Source organism: Scleropages formosus, chromosome 15 (assembly GCF_900964775.1).
Source record: "Scleropages formosus chromosome 15, fSclFor1.1, whole genome shotgun sequence".
NCBI classification, from domain to species: Eukaryota; Metazoa; Chordata; class Actinopteri; order Osteoglossiformes; family Osteoglossidae; genus Scleropages; species Scleropages formosus.
In genome coordinates, this window is record NC_041820.1 from 27,186,639 (window position 1) to 27,207,350 (window position 20,712).

General features: G+C 45.3%; 1 protein-coding gene across 4 annotated transcripts in view; it reads left to right on the forward strand.

The window, feature by feature from the left end:
• Positions 1 to 20,712, forward strand: part of esrrb (estrogen-related receptor beta) — a 61,908-nt gene that overhangs the window by 39,342 nt on the left and 1,854 nt on the right. For all 4 annotated transcript variants that reach the window (XM_029258782.1, XM_018746077.2, XM_029258783.1 and 1 more), the window contains exons 4-6: positions 668 to 778; positions 3,291 to 3,452; positions 17,426 to 17,695. In XM_029258782.1, the coding sequence (XP_029114615.1) occupies positions 668 to 778; positions 3,291 to 3,452; positions 17,426 to 17,695 (543 nt within the window). The remainder of the gene's footprint in view (positions 1 to 667; positions 779 to 3,290; positions 3,453 to 17,425; positions 17,696 to 20,712) is intronic.

Below are 20,712 nucleotides of genomic sequence, written 5' to 3' on the forward strand. Positions count from 1 at the left end.
AACGCACTCAGTTTTCTGACACACGCAGGCGACCCCCCCGCTTTTATTGACCATATGCTGACAGAAGCCTTAGCTTCAAGCCAATGAAAGTTTTTTAAACACCTTCAGTTTTATTCATCCCTGTGATATGTGCTGGCTGACATGGTGTAAATTCAGAAGGGCAGAGACAAGAGAAGAAATAATGTATGTGTGTTTTTGTGTGTGTGTGTGTGTATTTCTAACTCCATTTCAGGATATTTTTCATGGAAATTATCTGCACTTTGATTGCGAGCTGTGAAAAATATACCTTTTGTGGATGTCCACATAAGGCAAAATATCTTCTCTAAAAGTTTTCTGTCAAAACCTGACCTAAGCGTTGATATGTTTTCAAGTTTTGTTGGAGTACGGTTACATAACATCTACCGCAGTAATATTCGTTTATGTGAAATCCCCTAATTACACATTGATGTGAGACCATTTTGTACCTTCATTTAAATATATTTTTCAGTTACACTTGGATGGCATCTTGACACCCATGTGCAAGGGTCTGTCAGCAGCTCTACTTTTGACTGCACCACAGTAATTTTTCCTTCATTAGTTGCCCCCATCTGTCCATTTAGGGCCTTCTTTTCAATTGCTGCTTTGTTTGCGGTTCACTGACGTGTCCAATTTGGCCCCTCCCCCTCAGGTGTGCGTCTGGACCGTGTGCGCGGTGGCCGGCAGAAATACAAGCGGAGGATGGACGCAGAAAACAATGCCTATCTGGGCCTTGCGCTGCCACCCCCTGCCAAAAAGCCATGTGAGTTACACCCTTGACCCATCTCAGGCCCCCACCTAGCAGAACCTCCACAAAGTGACTCTGTCAAAGTAGCCGTCTGCAGAGAAAGACCACGCCGCTGCAGATGGTGGGCTCTCTCTCCTCTAGTTGAGCACGCACTTCAGATGATGGCGAAATCTCAAGATGAATTGACCAGGCTGTGGCCGCCCGGCTGCTGCATAATGTGAACGTTACATGTGGCCGTACTGGGAGGGCCTCAGAGCCGCTCAGACAGCGAGACTGAAGTCTGTGTTGCTCTGAAGGATGAGCTGAGCTGGTCCACACTGAGCCCAGTCCCATCTGATGTGCTGCTCATATGTGATGTACAGGTCTGTTCCATGAACAACCTCTGAAGCCGATAGTTCTGAGAAGGACAGCAGCGGGTAGAGGAGCCAAAAACAATACTGAAGTCCTGCTTTTTTAAATTACTCAAATAAAAGTACTTGTCCAAAAACTGACTTGAGCACAAGTAAAAAAGTTAGGTCAGAAAACTATGTGACCGTCAAGTTTTTTTAATATCTTCAGAACCAATAGCAATATTAACAACTTCAATATACTGTTGTAAAAAAATGCGTATGTATTTTTAAAATATCCAATATATATTTTCTGCGGTGTCAAAAAACAGATATTGTCAAAGAAACTAATCAAAATAAAAACAAAACAAAATAATCACAGTCTACAAGATATTATTATCCGTTATTAGTCTAATACCTTTCTCCAAGACAATCTACTAAACTGCATATGATGACTTATCTCTTTATATATTAAATTTTGCTACGGCAATCCAGTGTAAGTATCGGGATCATGGGTATGGTCTGTAATTCAAACTAATGCCCTTTGCTAGTTATATCATTAATTTTCCATTTAGCTGACACCTTTGTCCAGTGCGATAAAGTTGAAAAAACCACATATATCTAGACTGCTGGTTCCAGTGGTATGTTGTGATGTTCCATAATGCATGTAGGACTGAAGTTTTTTCACACTGTCCAGCTGTAAAATTAACTTAAAAAAATATCATTTTTGTGTACTGCTGGTTGACCATTACTCTCTTATTTAGGAGCTCAATTAACATACCAATTAACATATCAGTAAAATAATGTACATACATCTGCAACCAGATGTTCTGTATGTATCCAGAACTCCACTCTGAAATGAGGTTTTTAATCACAACTCTCCATTAGCAGTTTTAAGCAAATATACTTGCAAAAAACTTTCAACGAAAAACACGTTCAGTATTTAAATGATTCACAGGGTTTTAATCTGAATAAGTTTTCAGTTTGTTTCAGACACTTGATATCCGCATTGCAAAATACCATTTATGTTTAAATTAGATTACATTTACATTTATACATTTAGCAGACGCTTTTGTCCAAAGCGATGTACATCTCAGCAAAAATACAATTTTTGCCTTACATTAAGAGGAGACACAGCTGCGGACATGAAAGTTTTAAGCAAACCTAGTTCGTTCCCTACCACCTGCTGCAATGAATTTCATCGTTCAAGTAGGTGCACAAGACACAGACAAATCCCGATACCCACACCAATTTTTAAAAAAAATTTTTTTATTAAATATTATAAGATACACAAATGAGCAGTACAATACCAGAGTAATGGCTGAATAAAGGTTGTATCTGGGGATGCTTCTGGAATTACGATGCGTGAACAGTTACACCATAGATGATCTGAAGAGATCTTGGGCAAAGTGGATCTGGAAAAGGTGGGTTTTCAGACCCTTCTTGAAAACAGACAGACTTTCTGCAGTTCTGAGTGACAGGGGAAGGTCGTTCCACCACAACGGACCCAGAACCGAGAACCTCAGAGCTTTGCCTTTTGTGCGCGGGACCACCAAGCGAGCAAAAGTAGATGAGATTAATGAAATAGGAGTGACTTACCCAATAACTCAGTTCAAGAACAAATTTAAACTTATGAAATTTCACTCTGACAGTATTAACACAGCAAATTAAACTTATTTAGCACATTTTTCCCTCAGTTCTTCTATCGTTTCTCCTGAATGTGAATGAACTAGGTTGTCAGTTCAAAATGTACTGTATAGCAAATGTAACCCGTTACTACCTACCTCTGCTGAAGGACTACTTATTGATCCAACGTGACTTTAAGTCATTTTAAACAGACTGGCTTCGGAGACGTAAGAAATACCATCTTTGCTTGATGGTTCATTTGTGTGTGTTTCTCTGTTAAATTGTTTATATGTGTTTCTCTCCCTGTCTGATTTTTTCTGTTCTCTGAGGTTGTGTATCTGCCTGCTTTTACTGCTTGAGAGTGTACACCTTTACATGTGCATACCATGTATACACTACACACAATAGTATCTGTATAGTGTGTACTTTCCTGTGTGCATTTTTGTTTAGGTGTACATTTATTTGTCATAATGTGTACATTGTACTTATAATGAGAAAGTGAGTTCATGTGTGTATCTGTGTGACTCCAGGACAGCTGTTAAGTTTCTTTTCCCCTTTTTCTTCCTCTACACCAGTGACAAAGATTGTGTCCCACTTGCTGGTGGCAGAGCCAGAGAAGATCTATGCCATGCCAGACCCCACCATGCCCGAGAGTGACATCAAGGCCCTGACAACTCTGTGCGACTTAGCTGACCGTGAGCTGGTGGTCATCATTGGCTGGGCCAAGCACATTCCAGGTAGAGGATCCACCACCGCATGCACTACAGCAGTTCCCAATACATGACAGACACTCTTTTTAATTATGCTTAATACCTTTACAGACAAAGACAAAATCACTATTCCAACCTGTGTTAGTTTGCATCCTTCAGATCCTTCAATTAGTAATACTTGTCTACAGACACACATTATGAACTGTGAATGGTATATTTTGATCTAAAATGATCTGACGGGCATATTTTGTGTTGTCAGCGCGGGCATCCATGCACAAAAACAAAGGCAACGATGGCCACCCTCTCAAAGATTCAGATCAGAAATACTGCAGTGGAACATGAATAAATACAATAAAACAACACATAAGAATATGCTCTACATGTCTACATTTGAAACGTTTGTGATCTGATGAAATGTCACACCCACATTTCACCACCTACCCAGAGGCAGCTGGTAGCGTAGCAGTTAGAGCTATAGCCTTTGCATCTGAAGGTTACAACTTTGATCCCCACCTCTGGCTCTAGTACTCTTGCGCAACGTACTTAGCTTAAATAGCGCTGGTAAAGTTACCCTGCTGTGTGAATGGGTAAAGAATTCTAACCTTAACAGTAGAAGTTGCTTTGGAGAAAAGCATCAGCTAAATATGTAAATGTAGCACATTTTCAGGTGAACGGTGAGATTTGCTTACTCAGTATTTGGAGCGCATCATTTTCAGTAGTTAATCAATAAATCATTGTTTCATGTATGTTTAAGCTAGTGCTACTTTAGACAGACACACTGTAAAGGAACAGACCAACGGGGTAACCAATCAGGTCTTCGCCTATTAAACTCGGACTTCTTCTTCGTCAAAGGAAGTTTGCGCAGTCCATTCTGAGTGAGTTCACAGTGAATGGTGTGTGAGAACCCAAATGATAGCTCACACACCTACACTGTACCTCTTCCCCTTGAATATTAAGAGCCAGTATGGCTTCACAATCCTGTAGTCACTCACATTTTCTCACGTTCATAAACAACAATGCATAAACAACACAAGCACAGGTGTAAGAGCAATCACTGTGAACACCTTGTGTGCTGTTAAGTGAAACTAGCAACTGGTTGTGGGTCTCATGGTGGTGCAGCAGGTAGTGCTTGTGCCTCAGAGTACCTGGGCTTTGTGTCCACAGGTGGGTTCCATCCCTGCTTACTCTATGCGTAGCTGGTATGTTTCCTCCGTGTTTGCGTGGGTCTCCTCCCACGGTCCAAAGGCGTGTGTTTCATGTGAACTGGTGGCTCTCAGTTCCCCATAGTGTGTGTGTGTGTGTGTGTGTGTGTGTGTGTGTGTGTGTGTGTGTTACATTGCCCCGCTGTATAAACTGGTGCATGACTGTAGGCAATTCAGTGCAGAGTATCTAGTACTGAAAGTCCCTTTGGAAAAAGTGCCAGCTAAATATTAGTTAATTATAATAATGTCTAAATATCTTTAGTGACTAGGATGCACAACAGTGTGAGAGAGTTAGAGCAGTACTTTGCATGAAAGCAGTGCAGCCTTACTGATAGGAATTATACATTAAAACCATAAATTATACATGTTCCACTTCCCTGCTCTACTCTGAAAATTTGGTGGACGAAGCATGTTACAGGAAAGTGGTTTTATTAGACAAAACTTCTTTTCCTTTTAAACTTTTCATTTTAAAGTTGCCTGTCTTGTTTCCTGTACCATCTGTTGTCCTCACCAAAGCCCTGATCTTAATGACCCGGTGCAAGTTGTACTTAGTGTGATCCCGAGCGGCTCCAGTTTATTCACAAACATCTGAAAGAGTGTTTTAGGGTTACTCGAGTGCTCTGCCCAGCTTGAACATGGGATTCGAGTACCTGTGATGGCCCAGAAATTGCTAGTAGGTTGGTAGTCCTTGGCCCGAGAACAGGCTGCATCGCTGTGAGCTGGATTGGCAGTAATCGGGTACAGAGGGATGTTTTCCCACAGTAAGGAGATTAGGCGGATGGGCCGCGGTGCCTGCAGGAGCTGTGGGACCGCTGTGTCAGCAGGGGACAGTTTACAGAGCTGCTTACCCCAGGACCGGATCACCGCTGACCCAATAACATAGTCCCCTCCACTCCCATCTGGGCCTTGGTCCCAGAGCTGACCAGGCCAGACCCTGCCCGCCAAGCCCACGCCAAGCCCACGCCAAGCCCAGTGTAACACCCAGGCATCCTCTGGCATTTCGTAATGCAGAATAATAATCTACTTCCTAATTACAAAAATGCAAATCTATCAATATTTCTCTTTACACTGCCCGAAAATCTCATTGAAATCAACTAATCAATAGCATTTGAGAATCTTTTCAAGTAATGCTTTGATCACATTTAAATTTTGTTGCTATTCCAGTTTTCGTTAGAAAAACCATATTTTCCTCCAAAAGCCAAAAGGTTCTGCCTCATTTCTTTTAATAAAGAGTGAATATGACAGTGGTTTCTGCCATGCGATGATTAGCCATAAGCAGATTACTGACAGACTGACACACCCACACACACACACACACACACACACACACACACACACTCTTCTGAAAACAGGGCCCGGTTTCTCCAGGTAAACACCAACAGCGACAACTAATACACTGCGTATTTAGCGGCACTCCTGGGGTTGCCAGGTGTTACAGGTGCAGTTTGTCTAAAATGCATCTTCATCAGTTTCACATATTGATTCTGTCATATCCAAAGCCACACGGTTGGTCCTGGTGCATACTTTGTGATTTTCAGGTCATAACTGGCACATTTAGCCGAGGTTCCAGGGCTGATTTCTGTTATGTGGACCCTACTGCAGGTGATCAGCAATGAAATAATAACCAGGAATTCCACCACAGCTCTGAAACTTAATGTTATGTGCTATGTGTTATATTATTATTATTATATTATTCTTATATTAGTATATTATTTACACACATAAAGTCCTCTATTGCCCATTTTCTTTTTAAATATTTAGAAAAAGTCCACAATAATTTTCAGAACAACATGCACTCTATCATTCATTCACTTTCAGAATCGTCTTGCCCTGGTCAGGGTCCTGGTGGTCTGGAGCCTATCCCAGAATTTAAAAATAACACAGAATTTTAATTACTTGTCCACTTGAGTATTTACCACATAAACTTTATCAGGGATGGTATGTAGTACAGTACTGTGTGTGTGGCGTTGGCACAGGGGGATCAAGGACGGTATGTAGTACAGTGCTACACAGTGACCCCTTATGCCCAGGGCATTGTGCTGAGGCCCAGCTCACCCACATCTGTCTTCTCCCCATGAAAAAAGCAAAAGAGGGGAAAAAAAATTGCTGATTGCATTCTGATAGATTTTTTAGGCCTTGGGCAGTGGAATTAAAAAGATTAACAGTTCATTATGAAGTAGAGCACATTGATTGAGATGGAGCCAATGACCAAGTCCAAAGGTAACAATAGATGTGTCAAGATAATTGGTGCTTAAGTTCTCTGATTGATTTTTTTCATAGCCCCGTCTTTCTGGCTAATGTTTAGAATTGTGTTAGAATTACGTTTCAATTGCTCTGATCCAAGCTTATTGAGTCTGAATAGGCCATTGGCAGACTGCAGAGGATCGCCGTTCAGCAGTCAAGAAATTCACCTGTATTTTCTTTGAAAGGTTTTGCTGTAATTTCCATATCTCTGCTGGGTAAATTTAGAGAACAGAATATATGCATGACTTAAATTACAGCTCTGATATAAAAGCTTTTAATACAGGAGACCTATTAAATTTCGCTTTTTGTCTGTGTCCTCTTGTATAAAGTATTCCGGTTACACATGCTTCCACTCCGAAACGCATTTCGAGACACATTCACAGTGATTACAGCTATGCTTCCCCAGGCCAGCAAAGGACGAATCGGGAGCGACTCCACATTTTGTGAGCTCGGGGGTCTCTGCTGTCGGTGATGGAGTGTTGAACACACACCCGGCAGTGTGGAGATGAAGGCTACTATAAAGGCCAATACAGGAAACAAATTCCCCTTCCACGTGCCATCAGCCTCCCTCATGGTAATGTCCTGCAGTGGTTGCCATTTTAATCCGCCCGCTGATTTATTAGTAATTAGGGGGGCCAGTGCACCTTGAGTGTTTAGACAGGAGTCTTTCAACAGCATATCGCTCTGGGGAGGCCTAGTAGAGCCATGGTGTAATTGTTGTGTGGTCATTATGGGCAATGAGAGGGAGACAGGAACAGATGGGTCCTAAAGAGCGCAGACACACGTAGCTGCCTGTAGCCCGCTGCTGGACGCTGTGCTCCCTCGACAGGCGTGCCAGGATGCGTCCTGGGCATGGCAAGTGCGAAAGGTGTGGGGGTGGGGGTGGCGTCACAATTTGGCACGCACTGTGCTCGCAACCCACTACCCCCTGTCACATTCATCTCTCGCCAACGCTCGCATCCTGAGTGTAGTGCTGGGGTGTTTTCAGCTGGAAAGCACTCCAGTGGGGCCCAGCACATTTTTGGCATCTTGATGCAGCGGGGCAGGCGGAGCCTCGACTTCAGCACAGCGTGGTGGCGGGCACAGCGGCTCCTGGAAGAGCACTTTGGGCAGTGTTCCATCGCGTCAGTATGACAAGGTCCAGGGAAAGGAGAGTCGCTCACTGACACAGGAGATGCGTGCAGTAGTGGAGGATGACGAGTTGGCCGGGATGGTAAGGGGTGCAGTGGCAGAGAGTATGGGCGAGATGGAAACAGGCTCTTGAACGTAAGCCCAACTCTATGAAGTTCTTGATCCAGGCAGTTTACAATATGTTGCATGGTATATCTGTCCTGCATAGCTGGGGAAAGTTGATTGTCCATCATGCCCGTTGTGTTCGATGAGAGCATCACTGGAGGAGCATGTCCTCAGCAGCTGCCCAAGAGCATTGAGGCAGAGCTGCTATTGCTGGTGCCCCAACAAGGTGCTCAAGGCAGTGGCAGTGTCCATCAATGGGGAGGTAGTACACAGTACAGGGGATAAGGGTGAACACAGTGCCAGCTCAGGGCTCCTGGTGATGGCATGAGACTGACAACTCATGACATCACTGAGGCCAGATGTCATGTTGCTGTCAGAAGTAACAATGTAAGTCTTGTTGTTGGAGCTTATAGTTCCTTGGGAAGAACAGATGGAAGTAGGCAGCATAGTGTGTGCCCACTGAAGTAGGCTTGAGGGGCTTTGATGAGTAGTGTTTATACAGAGCCTGTAGTATGTTGGGTATCACCGGCAGGCAGAGGAGAGGGCTATGAAAGTTGTTACTGAGGATGTAGAGAGGTCATCTAGATGGCTGTGGATCAAGAGAGGTGAGTTGCGGGATCGAGGCAGTGCTACCTGGACACGGGGCTTGATCGACCCTGCTTGGGTTGCATGGGTGAAGGTGTCTGATATTGAAAGACCCAAAACACCCTATGACCCCAGATTACATCACTGATGCCCAGGTGCATAGCAAGATGATTAATATTGAAATAAATTTCTGCTGGCCCCCCCTCCTTCCCAAGTTCTATGCATTGAAGGTACCCAAAAGTGCTAGCACTGCTTCACATTTGGGGTTAGACCAGCATTTTTCCCACACATGGATTTAGTGTAGACTTGGGGTTAGGGTTAGGGTCAGGGTTAGGGTTAGGGGTGGAGCTTCTTCCCCCAAGTGTCTCATTGTTGCTGTGGCATGAGTCTCTTAGGAGCGAAAGGGTACCCTGGTCATCCAGTAAGTTCAGTTTTTTTGGTGCTGTTTACTGTAGGTTGTGGTGGAGTAGGTGGAGGTAAGCGCCGTATTTTTATGATTTTCCTAAGGGTTGTGGTCCTGAACAGGATCTGATTGTGACCCCTGGATACCCCATTGGGAGGAGTGCTCATGATTCCTGTGGAGCCTCTGGCTGGTTAGATTGGGGTAGAGCTTACAAGGGTACGGTTAGTAGGACAACTGCGTTCAGTCTAGGTGTTGCTTTGTGCAGTCTGTGTAGATTTGACAGTTCCGATGAGAAAAACTATCCAAGCCAAGAATGATTTTCTCCATAACTGATTCAACGATTAAACATATTCAATGTAATTGCGTGCTCTAACGTACTGGCGAGCAGCACTACTCAAAGCATTTCTAATGCGGCATTTCAAGATGGCAGGGCCCATGGGATGTTTTCATCAGCCCTAAGTACATTTAATCAGTAAACCATCTTATTTATTTAAAGGTAATGCAAACAAGCCTGAAAAAGATAAATGTAAAGTAGAGTAATTACCAACAATCCCATCGTCCTTCTTAATTAAATTCTAAGAGCTCGACTGGGAGATGTGTGGGACCTTTCAGCTTAGGTACGTCCATCTAATTTTTTACTAAGCTGAGAAAACTACAGGTTTTCGCACCTGTGCTGTCTTTGTTTGCAAATTGTAGTGTTTCAGACTGAGATTTTTTTCTCTATGGTCTGCAGGGCAGTTAATGCAGACTTAGAAGGTGGCAGCTAAGACGGCTAAGACCTAACCACGTGACGGCATTCCGTGTATGTTGCCTGCACTGTTGCGAAAGCTGTTTTGGAATCATCAGGTGTTTGATATGAAATTATTAAATAATGAAGAGTACTGGGGTTTCTAATGAAAATGCATGTTTCTTTTAATTATGCATGACCAGTACTGCATCACTTCTCATTTTGTCATCCATGATATCTGCCCAGCAGTTAGCGCTCTGCACACCAGGTTTGTTGTCTATGTGAGCTGCTGTATGCTCATTCCCTCAGGAAATTGCCAGTAGGTGCTATAGTGGTTAGAACTGCTGCCTTCCACTTGAAAGATCCAGGTTCAAATCCCACCTACTTCTGTTGTACCCTTGATCATAGTACTTAGCCTAAAAACTGTATTGAAATATTGTGATGTTGTATAAATGGGCAAATGATTGTAAGCCATTTGATGTTGTAAGTTGCTTTGGAGGAAAGTGTCAGGTGAATGATAACTATCAGACTGGAGACCAACACTTCGTGGCTTTCAGTAGTTTACAGAGAACCGTTGCGAAGTAAGAATCAGAGGTGTGGTACAAATGGAGATGTTTTGTGTTCCTTGCCAGCCTGACAAATCAGCCCCCCACTCTCAAGCCCCTGTTTTTTTCTTTCCTATTAAACGGCAAAATCTACTTACTGTGTTGCCTGGCTGATCCCAGCCGAGCTGCGTAATCTTCTTGTAATAGAGTGTGAATACAGCTGGGTGATAAATCAGCACCTCATCAGTGCACTTTATTAAATATAGAGAGCAACAGACAGCTTTTAGTATATTCAATTTACCAGCTGACATAGACTTATAAAGATAGATTGAGTAATCAGGGGGGATGCTGGGGGCAGACCTGCACGTGAGGGGGGGTTGATGCGCATGTTCGTACAATCTTGTGTATTTTGTTTTGTTAGGATGGGGTGGCAGGACTCCCCTGTAAGCCCCCCGAACAGCCCATGGTGCACTGGTACCTCCCATTGATCCAGGCTTCGGGGCATTGTTGCAGATGGCTGCCGTTCTGTTGGAGAACATTAACGACAACCGCTTGTAGCTCTGATATACAGTATATATAAAATAATATTATTAGAACATGTACTGTATATATTACTAATAAAAACAATGTTGTTGTTATTATTATTATTATTATTATTATTATTATTATTATTATTATTATTATTATTATTATTGTCATGACCCTCGGGGTAAAATCCTTGATGAGGCATCACTCGAGATCCATGCAAGTAACCCAACACACCTGTTTTCAGTTAACCTCATAACCAGTTCCCATCCTTATTAAAGATTAAATTATTACTATAATTACTAAACTACTCATTACTAGTTAGCAAATTCCTGATCAGCCCTTTAGTGCTTTCCCTGCAATTCTCTAGCAATTCCTGTTCACTGACCAGTCCAGCAGCCCTCCCTTTAACATTCCAGAGTGTTTGTTTTCCAGTCCCGAACTCCAGTCCTGCCTACGCCAGTCCTATGTCACCCTGCCCGGGTCCTGTGCGCCACCGCATTGCTGTTGCGTCTCTTTTTATTAACTCTGTTCACGCAACACAGTTTCATCTGCTGTAAGAACACAGTGTGTGTTCCCATATACTTTATCTCCGGGTTTGCAGTGTTCACTTATATATACACGGTTGAGATCATTGCTCTTCACGTCCATGTCCGGACGTTACAGCAAAACACTTCTGTGGAAGTTACAGTCATTATTATTATTATTATTATTATTATTATTATTATTATTATTATTATTATTATTATTATTCAATCGTTGTGTGCCCTATTTTGCAGTGAATTTTGCAAAAAGTAAAGAGTCATTACTACAGTACAGCTGTGATCAAAAATGTTCAGTATCACCACACTGGTAACACAAATGAACTGTCTGCACTGTAAGCCATTCATATCTGATTGCACCAAATGACTGGAATTAACAGACATTTAGCAGAAAATAAAGGGTATTGGACCCCTGAGAGTGCTTCTAGCTGAGGAATTGGGGTCACAGGATCAGAGGGTATGGAGTAAGACAAGGGGCATTACTGTATGTAATGTTTTAAGTCCTTCTGCTGTTCATAGATCATTGGTCAAATTACCCATTCCCAGTGTCTGGAGATGGGCTAATGGTCCCAGTAAGGTTCAGTGGGTGCACACGGAGGCTATAAAAGTGGACTAAGGGTTCTTTACCTTTGTGTGTTTAGCTTTGCTGAAGGATGTCACCATCACGGAACAAAGTTCCCTTGAATCGACCCTACTCAAGTGGCCAGAATTCCAGCAAAATCGCAGAATATCATGACAGGGACATTCTAATCCCTACAATGAACAAGAGAAACCTACACTCTTAATCGTACTTTATATTAATAAAATTAGGGATGTACTCCCTGGAACGTGTTCCCACTTTACAACTTCAGTTTCTAAGGGTTTAATGTAAATTAAAATGGATTAATCAGGACTATGATGAAGACAAGAAAGGGAAACTTATATTAAGTATGGAGGCAATTTAGTGAGACGTGTACCTTTCACTGTTAGGTTGGGGAGGCGTGAAAAATTAATCGGTTCAAAGGCGTTTAGAGCATCCTGCCTTTTGACCTGTGACCTGTGTTCAGTCCACACAGTTTATCGCGGTACGTGTATTGGTTTGGCATTGCTGAAGCCTTCATTGAAGTTTAAAAAGGATCATGGCTGGCTACGGGAAGCACAGATGTGCGCACGCACACACACACGCAACAATCCACTCTACCTCTGTTGTCTGCAACCGCAGTCTTTTTGAGTTTGGGAGCCCACGACTGCGCATTATTCCAAGGTGTTACTGGGCACAACCCTCTGATCGGGGAAGCTCCATCTCTTTATACGGTGAACTCAAGCAAACCTCTCAATGTGTGATAGGTCTCCATCACTTGCATAGCGTGTGAGGACTAACAGCTATAACCTCCTCCTTTGGAGTGGAGTTATTTTTATTTTGGCCGATGCGGGGGGGCATCGCAGACAAGTGGAGAGCGCTGAGCGGCCTGGACTGAGATTGCTGGCGAGGAGGCTGGTGCTCTTGGGTATCTCCCCTGCCTGATTAGGAGCCATGATAGATCAGCGGCCATCCTGCAGGAATTACTCTCGCTCCCCAACCCCCATGGCCCAGCTGAGGATGAAATACGAGGGGGGCTGCAGCTGGAGGGGGCTACCGGGTCTCATAATTACATCTCTTTTTATGGCCGCCGCTAATGGTCCTCAGGGAGAAGGAAACAACAATAAATTAATGGAATATGAACTCCACTCTGCAGAAATTTTGAGCTTTTAACTTGAGTTCTGGTTCTGGGAGACGGAGCGCTTGCACCAGTGGTCTGAATGAGGATGCATCCTGGCTAGTCCAACGGTGCTGGGGCACGACCATGGACCCCAGTTCAACGTTTGAGGGAGGGCTCAAATTGGCTTTCTTTCATGTCTTCTTGCAGCGCAACAAGGGAGAAGCTCACAATTCCGACAGCAGCACAGCTGAAGGAGGCGGCACTGAGTCTCTGATTAGTGTGTGACAGAGAGACAGGAGGAGAGGCACCGGTCCCAGCCGCCAGAGGGGGTCTGAACTGATTTGTTTGGAGATAAACGTGACAGTTTGAGATTTATCAACCAAGAAGGAGAGATTGGCTGCCCCAGTCAGGCCCTCCCCATCCCCGTGTCTCTTTCCCTCTGGGCACCCGGAATAAAATAAATGGCACTTGTACAAGGCGCCCAAAGAGCACACATGTACTGCATGTAAGCAGAGTAAAAACGGGCAAAGCAACATTTTAATCCTGCTCAGATGTCTTTATTGGCCTTATTGTCTCCCTCCTCCCTCATCCTCACGATGTGCTGTCTGCCTCTTCTTGGACCACCCTTTCCTTCTCTATCTGCCTGCCATCTTGCCCAGGGTTTCTAGTAGCCAGGGGAAGGGGGCCACACTCCAGCACCATTTGCATAACAGACAGGGAAATTAGCGTCACTGCAGCACCAGCACATTTAATGGAGGGGCTGAGGAGTCAAGCAGAGGGGTCAAGGAGGGGGCGGAGGCGACGGAAACTGCAGAGCACCCAACGAAATGAATGGGCGCAGCAAAGCAACTTGAAATACGAGCAGGGAAACAAATGTATTTGCTTTCATTGTTTATTTTTTTTTATATTTATTCATTTTTTTTTGTTTATGTATTTTTTCCCACCCAGCTGGCAAGGCCATTAAAAGCTGTAGCAGGGAGCATTACTTGTTATCCGTTGTGGAGAGGACCGGCATGAATTATGTCACTAAGAGACAGGCGAGTCTGGCTTTGTTGTAGCAGACGTTTGTCGGGTTGAAGTTTACAATCCACCGTAAATAAAAGTACACAAACTGATTACATTTTGTACCACACTGTTGATAGTCACCGGCGCACCACTTTAACTGGGATAATGAACTGTACGTGTGTGTGTGTGTGTGTGTGTGTGTGTGTGTGTAATATAGGGAAGTAAGTTCATAGTTATTTGATGCAGTTAAGAGGGAGGGAGACAGGAGGGTGCTATTGCACACGCTGGAAACTGAAATGAACCATTAACCGCACTCACTGTGAGTCTCCCGCACAGCATCCGTCACTCTCTCCAACTTTCTCCCTTAGTGTGTGGCAGGCCAGCGTGCGCGAGTGGCGATCTCCAGATGAAACGAGCCACACCTTGGACGAAACCAAGACCTCTGGGCTCCTGTACCGGCACATGGCTGAGCAGCCGGCGCTCTGTGTTGTTTACAGCATCACTGGACATAGCTTTAGAGCTCCCTTTGTGTTTTACATGTTATTTACACATGGCAGCTTTATCTTAATTGTCTTCTTGACTAACGGTAGTCATGTGTGTTTCTCAGAGCACTGTGTGGCTGACCATATCTAAGTGAGCCCGGCTGCTAGCCCCCCTGCGGCGAGTGTGTGCCACAGTGCTGCCGCACCCGGTGCCATCAGCGGCGCAGGCCCACACCTGCTCCGTTTGTTCAATATTGTGTCATGTTTGCTGGAGCCGCGCGGAAGCGGCTGGTCGGAAATGAAGACGTAAATATTGATATTTCATTAGTGGGAAATCACCTGCTCCGCTGGCACTTAACTCTGACACCTCGCGCGCCTTGGCCTGAGCACCGTTTGACCCGAGGAGACGGGAAGTCACTTCATTACCCGATTAAATTGAGTGGAAAGAGGCAAGGCAAGGCACAGGATCCCATTTGAGGCAATAATTCAGGCTCCTGGAGGGAAAGCCACTCAGGAGGGGGCAGCGCAAGCCCTCCAAGCCCCAAAACAAATTGCGTACTGAGGTTTCAATCCGAGGGCTTTTATTGTCAAACATAATTGCAGGCTGCTGTGTTTAATGTGCTCATGGCTCTGGAAGCTCGTGGCGATTTCGGGGAGATTCTCCATCACTTGGCGCACATCGGCCCAATGCTCCACTCTTATGCGTGGCATGCCGCCGGGGACGGGTACCTCTTATCTGTTTAAATTCACTGCCGTTAAACACGGGCCGCGTGTCGCGATCCGTGTGTACAGTACAACAGTCGTACTGCAGCACCGTGTGCCAGGGGGCGTGGCCGCTTTCCACTTGTGTGACTCTGCTGTTTTCGGCACGTGTTCCAGAGATGGAAAGAGTTACAAGAGCACCAGTGGAGGTGGGTCGACCCCGTTCAGCCTGTGGTGTTTGCATGTTCTTCCGTGTTCCTGTGGGTTTCCTCCCACACTCCAAAGGCGGACAGGTGGACTGGGGAATCGAAATTTCCTGCTCTGTGTGTGTACGTGTGTGTGTGTGTGTGTGTGTTGCGTTGCGTTGCGCTGCTGTATAAATGAGTAAATCACCTCAGGGAGTTTACTGTGGTGTATCCAGCATTGCAAGTGACCTTGGACAAAGGTGTCTTTTAAATACTACTTAGCAATAACTGTAGGTCACTTTGGACAAAAGCATCTGCAAAATGAATACATTTATTGCATTATTTGGATAGAAAGGAATTTAACCAAAAAAGTAATTATGAATATAGTTTTGGAATAGTTTGCATTTTTCACAGATTGAAGATATGCTGTGATTAACTTTATATTTTCACTCTCCAATATTTAGGAGATAATTTCAGGTCCCAGACGAAACAGTATCAGATAGGCTGCATGTATATTACTGTGTTAATTAGCCATGAAATTTAAAAAAAAAAAAAAAAAAATCCCGGTAGTTCACTGACAGTTGTATACATTTTTGCAGTACTAAATATTACGTAAATATATATTTCCATAATGATTTAACAACAGTGCTTTGTTATGTAAAGGCGTGTTATCCAGTTAACCGAAGTTGTTCAAAGAGTGATTTAGGGTCTTAGGTTATCAAGGCATTTTGGGAGGGAGGCGCTGGGCCCCCACTGTGTACCATGGATGTCCTACCCCTTCTGTCTGATCAGACACCTCCATTCTTGTGACTATTGATTCCCCTTCACATTCTGAGAGCCGATTACAATCTGTTAATTAATGCGTCCTCCAGCATTTTCCCCCCACTGCATTCGTGAGCCTGATAAGAGAAATTGGACACTTAGCCGGCACCCCCCCCCGACGCACCTTCCCCAGCCCCCATCACGGTGTGCGGGAATGCTCAAAAGTGTCAGGCTGGCCTGATAAACATCACCCCGCCCGACACCCCGTCAACGAGATAATATATATTAAAAAAGGGGGCAAAAACGACAGAGGGTGCAGCCCCCAGCCTGGTCAATACAGTAATCAAGCTCCTTTTAATTATAAGGGAGCAGATAGCATAGCGACAGTGAACTTGTAAAAGCAATCATTTCAGTCATCAGCCGCTGCGAGGGGGACTAATACGCTGTCAGAATGGGGTGCCTCCAGGCAAACTGAGCACGCTCGCAGAGTGGAGAGCGCGGGGGAGGGGCATCAGGGGCTTTAAGCAGTTTATTGGCAGCTTGGGGGGGAGGGGAAGAAAGAAGGAGAGATGGCTATCGGTTCTTCCTTTCCACTTATTTCCTTTGTCTTCCCTCCGCACTTTGTGCTGCCTCTCTGAAGTCGTTCACCTCGGTGGTCCTCCCCAGGCTTATCTCCCGCCTTTAATTGGCCGTCGGAGCGCTCATGGACGGGGCGTTTTGCTTGATGGAAGGAACAGTGCGCTCGCAAAGGTGCGAGCAGCTGCGCCGGGCAAACTGCCGGTCAGGGGTCCGTGCCGGGGCTGCCGAGCCGCACTTGACCCCTGTCCCAGCAGGGGCAGGCGAGGCTGTCAGCAGCACCTGTCCTGAGCTGCCGTCCCCGTCCGCCAGCCGAACACAGACAGACACACAAACACGTGCGATCGGACAGATGGCTGCCTCTTTTCGGCGGCTCCCTCGGCCGTGCCGCCGGAACGACCTCGGTGCAACGTTCAGCGGTTGCCGTCATTCTCCTGAACGTGCACAAATCGGAGCTACCTGCTGTGCCTTGATGGACAGTTTGTACAAACGCAGCTTAATAAGAGGCATGTGGAGGAGACGATGGTGAGGAAAGTGACTGAGCATCTGTAGACCAAACAGCAGAAATAACAAACACTTCCTGTGCACCTGTCCCCCTAGGCTTCTCCAACCTGTCTCTGGGGGACCAGATGAGTCTACTGCAGAGCGCCTGGATGGAGATCCTCATCCTGAGCATCGTGTTCCGCTCGCTGCCCTACGAGGACGAGCTGGTGTACGCGGAGGACTACGTCATGGACGAGGAGCACTCCCGCCTCACGGGTTTGCTCGACCTCTACGTGTCCATCCTGCAGCTGGTGCGCAGGTACAAGAAGCTCAAGGTGGAGAAGGAGGAGTTTGTCACCCTCAAGGCCATCGCTCTCGCCAACTCGGGTAGGCCCAGTCGCCGTGGTAACCATGCTAGCCCCTGACACGCCTCCATAATTTAGAGTGGCAGCTGTAAAAGTCAACATGTGACACATGTCTTCAACTGAGCCCAGCTACTGAGCCCCAGAAACAGGTTAGTGGAATATGTGCATAACTCGTAGGCGAGCTTTCTGTCATGGTAAAGCTGTTTCGGACCGGGCCGTCAATGTGTTCGGAATGTGCTTCAGTACTTTTGCTGTTGAGTAGATTGACACGCTGCGTTCGTGTACAGAGGTAAGAACAACACTGTCATATCAGACGAGCTCAGGATCACTGCTTTCAGCTACAAAAAACTGCATGAAGACAGTACGAAGATGACAAAATGAACTTTTTAGGTGCAATATCAGTTTGAATGAAGGAACTTGTGAGGAAAAAGAAGCCCAGGGGAAATACAGCCCAAATGAACTTTTAATGATTTACTGACATATCTTTTCTTGTGGTGTTTTTTTTTTTTTTGTATTTAAAAACCACTTTGCCAAAGTTTAATCCGCAAATGCTGTGCATTTCATGGTTTTTTTGTGACACTGGTATTTTTTAAAATTAGAAATACATTTACTTTACAGAAGACAGTAGTTTCGAAGTCAAATACGTGATTTTGCTGACAATTTCTAGTGTTTCTATTTTGGGTTTCTTATTATAGTAAAAGAAATATTTTGTTTTGGTGTTAGACTGCGTTCTGTTGCGTGAGTTTGTGTGGATGAGTCTTACAGTAATTAAAACTGTAATGCAAGAAATTGTTACATATTGTACTTTTTCATATATAATACCTGCAACGACTACTGTGTGATGGAAAATTATGAGCTACAGAGGGAATAGATATCTGAAGCTTAACATGCCCTAATTGCTGTAGGAAATAGAGGAGCCCAGCTATGTATTTTATTTGTGCTCTTTTATCGTTTTCTCAGTTGTTAAATTGCTTGTTTTGTTCAACATGCAGATCCATGCTTTGTTGAGCAAACTAATTAGGACCATGTTTAGCACTGTGGGTAGCGCAGTGATTACAGACCAAAAAACCCCTCTTACCTGTCTAAAATGTTCAGCTCAGGCACACATTTCATTTTCACGCCGCCACCGTCGTCACGTGGACATATGACCCAAGGTGCGAGGTCTTGGCTGGGGCCCGAGACCTTTTGAAGGCTTTCCCTCACACCCGAATCAGCAAAATAAATAGCACTTTCCGGCAAACAAAGGAATTAGCAGAACAATGTACTGAAGGCCCCAGGCTGCATTTTATCTCCCTGTCGAATCACTTCCAGGTTGATAAATTTGAGATAGACAGGAAGGGCGGACAAAAGCAGGCGGGGACGGTGGCGCTGTTTAATCGAACGTCGCGCTCACCGCGGTATCCCTCCGCTCCTCTCCATCTCCATAACAGTAGCCGCGGGGCAGCGGCAGCCACGGGAGATAAATTTAGCATTTCATTAGGAGCGCGGGGGGCCTGTCAATAAAATGTGTTAAGTCGAATGGAATGAGCGTCCGCGAGCGGGGCGCCTCGTTTGTCCTGGCGCGAAGACGCCACACGCGTATCGACAGCCAGGCCCCTCTGATCGATGCCCTGCACAGGCCCCTTTTTGTGTGTCTGAAAAATGAAAATGCTGATCGCAGACTTTGCTTTACTTTCGAGTGACAGTCCTTCGCAGGGAGGGCACACGGGGGGGTGGGGATTGGGGGGTCTCCCGAACATTTGAACAGGGGCTCTGGAGTGATTGCTCTCTCCAGGGCCGCTCAGCCTGACAGCTGTGAAAATTCATAGCCATTGATTTTGTAATTAGCAGTTTATCAATCGGATCGACGTGGGCCCTCTGATGGATTACAGGGAAATTGTTTCTTCAAAGTTATTTTTTTATGCACCCCCACCGCCCCACGTCTTGTTTCGAGACTTCGCCCCCCCCCCACCTCAACCCCCCGCTTCCTTTCAAACACACACCCGCACACCGCTGCCGCCACCCGCCGCACACATACCTACGTGTGTTCAGAATGAGATGAGCTGCAAGCATATGGCCAAATGTCAGTGGCCTGCCTTCGCCTGCGGCCTCTTAACTCCGACTCCAACTCCGACTTCATCTGCCGCTAATCCTCTTCTTTTTCGTCTCAGGACTTTATTTTTATTCATTTCCCGTGGTACAAATCACATTTTACGGTGACGAGCAAAGGAGAGAGAGATGTGATTCAACACTTAGGCAGCAGGACAGAGTGACCCAACTTGTGTCCTCGGCGTTTCCTGCTTCCCGTCCCTCACGCCCCTCCCGTTACACAGCCGAGGGACCCCGAGTATACCCAGCATCGGCCAGTCTGAGTTTGTGAACCCTCTCGCCACCGAGCTGTTCATGACAATCACTCGTCTGTTCTCTTCTCTCCATGTCAGTGAGGGGGCTTTTCTCAGTCTCTCTGTCTGTCCTCTACCTAGTTATTTATTTTCTATGTATTGTTCTATTATATAATTAAATGTACTTTGTATTTATTTTTACAGTGCTGATTTGAAATGTTCAGAGTGAACGAAGTTCTCAGAATGGCTGATTTTCCGTATCTAAAAACCCTGCTTCTTGTTATCGCTCTGCGATTCGAGCTACACCAGATGCCAGTGAACCGAGGCGCAGACAGTGTGCCGCTCACTCGCTCTCAGAGAGGAAGCTGTAGGGAGGCGAAGCGGTGCGAATCTAAGGAGCAAGACCCCCTGCAAGGCCGCGTTCGGTGCCAGGAGGGGACTCAGACACAGAAAGGGACAAGAGGCTCACGTGTTCACAGCGATACGCCGACGACTCAATAAGTGGACGGAAGCTTTACTCAAGCCATTTTTTAAATATGCTCGAGCAGTTGCTTGTGTTAACACAGAGGTCTTCTAATCATCCACATTCTCTCTCTCAGCTCTGTCAGCACACGCCTCTCTGTAAGAGATCGGATATCGTGAAATAATATGGTCTGTAAAATAAAAGAAAAAACAAAATTAAATTTATTTAGACCTGCCAAACTTTTGTCTTAATTTA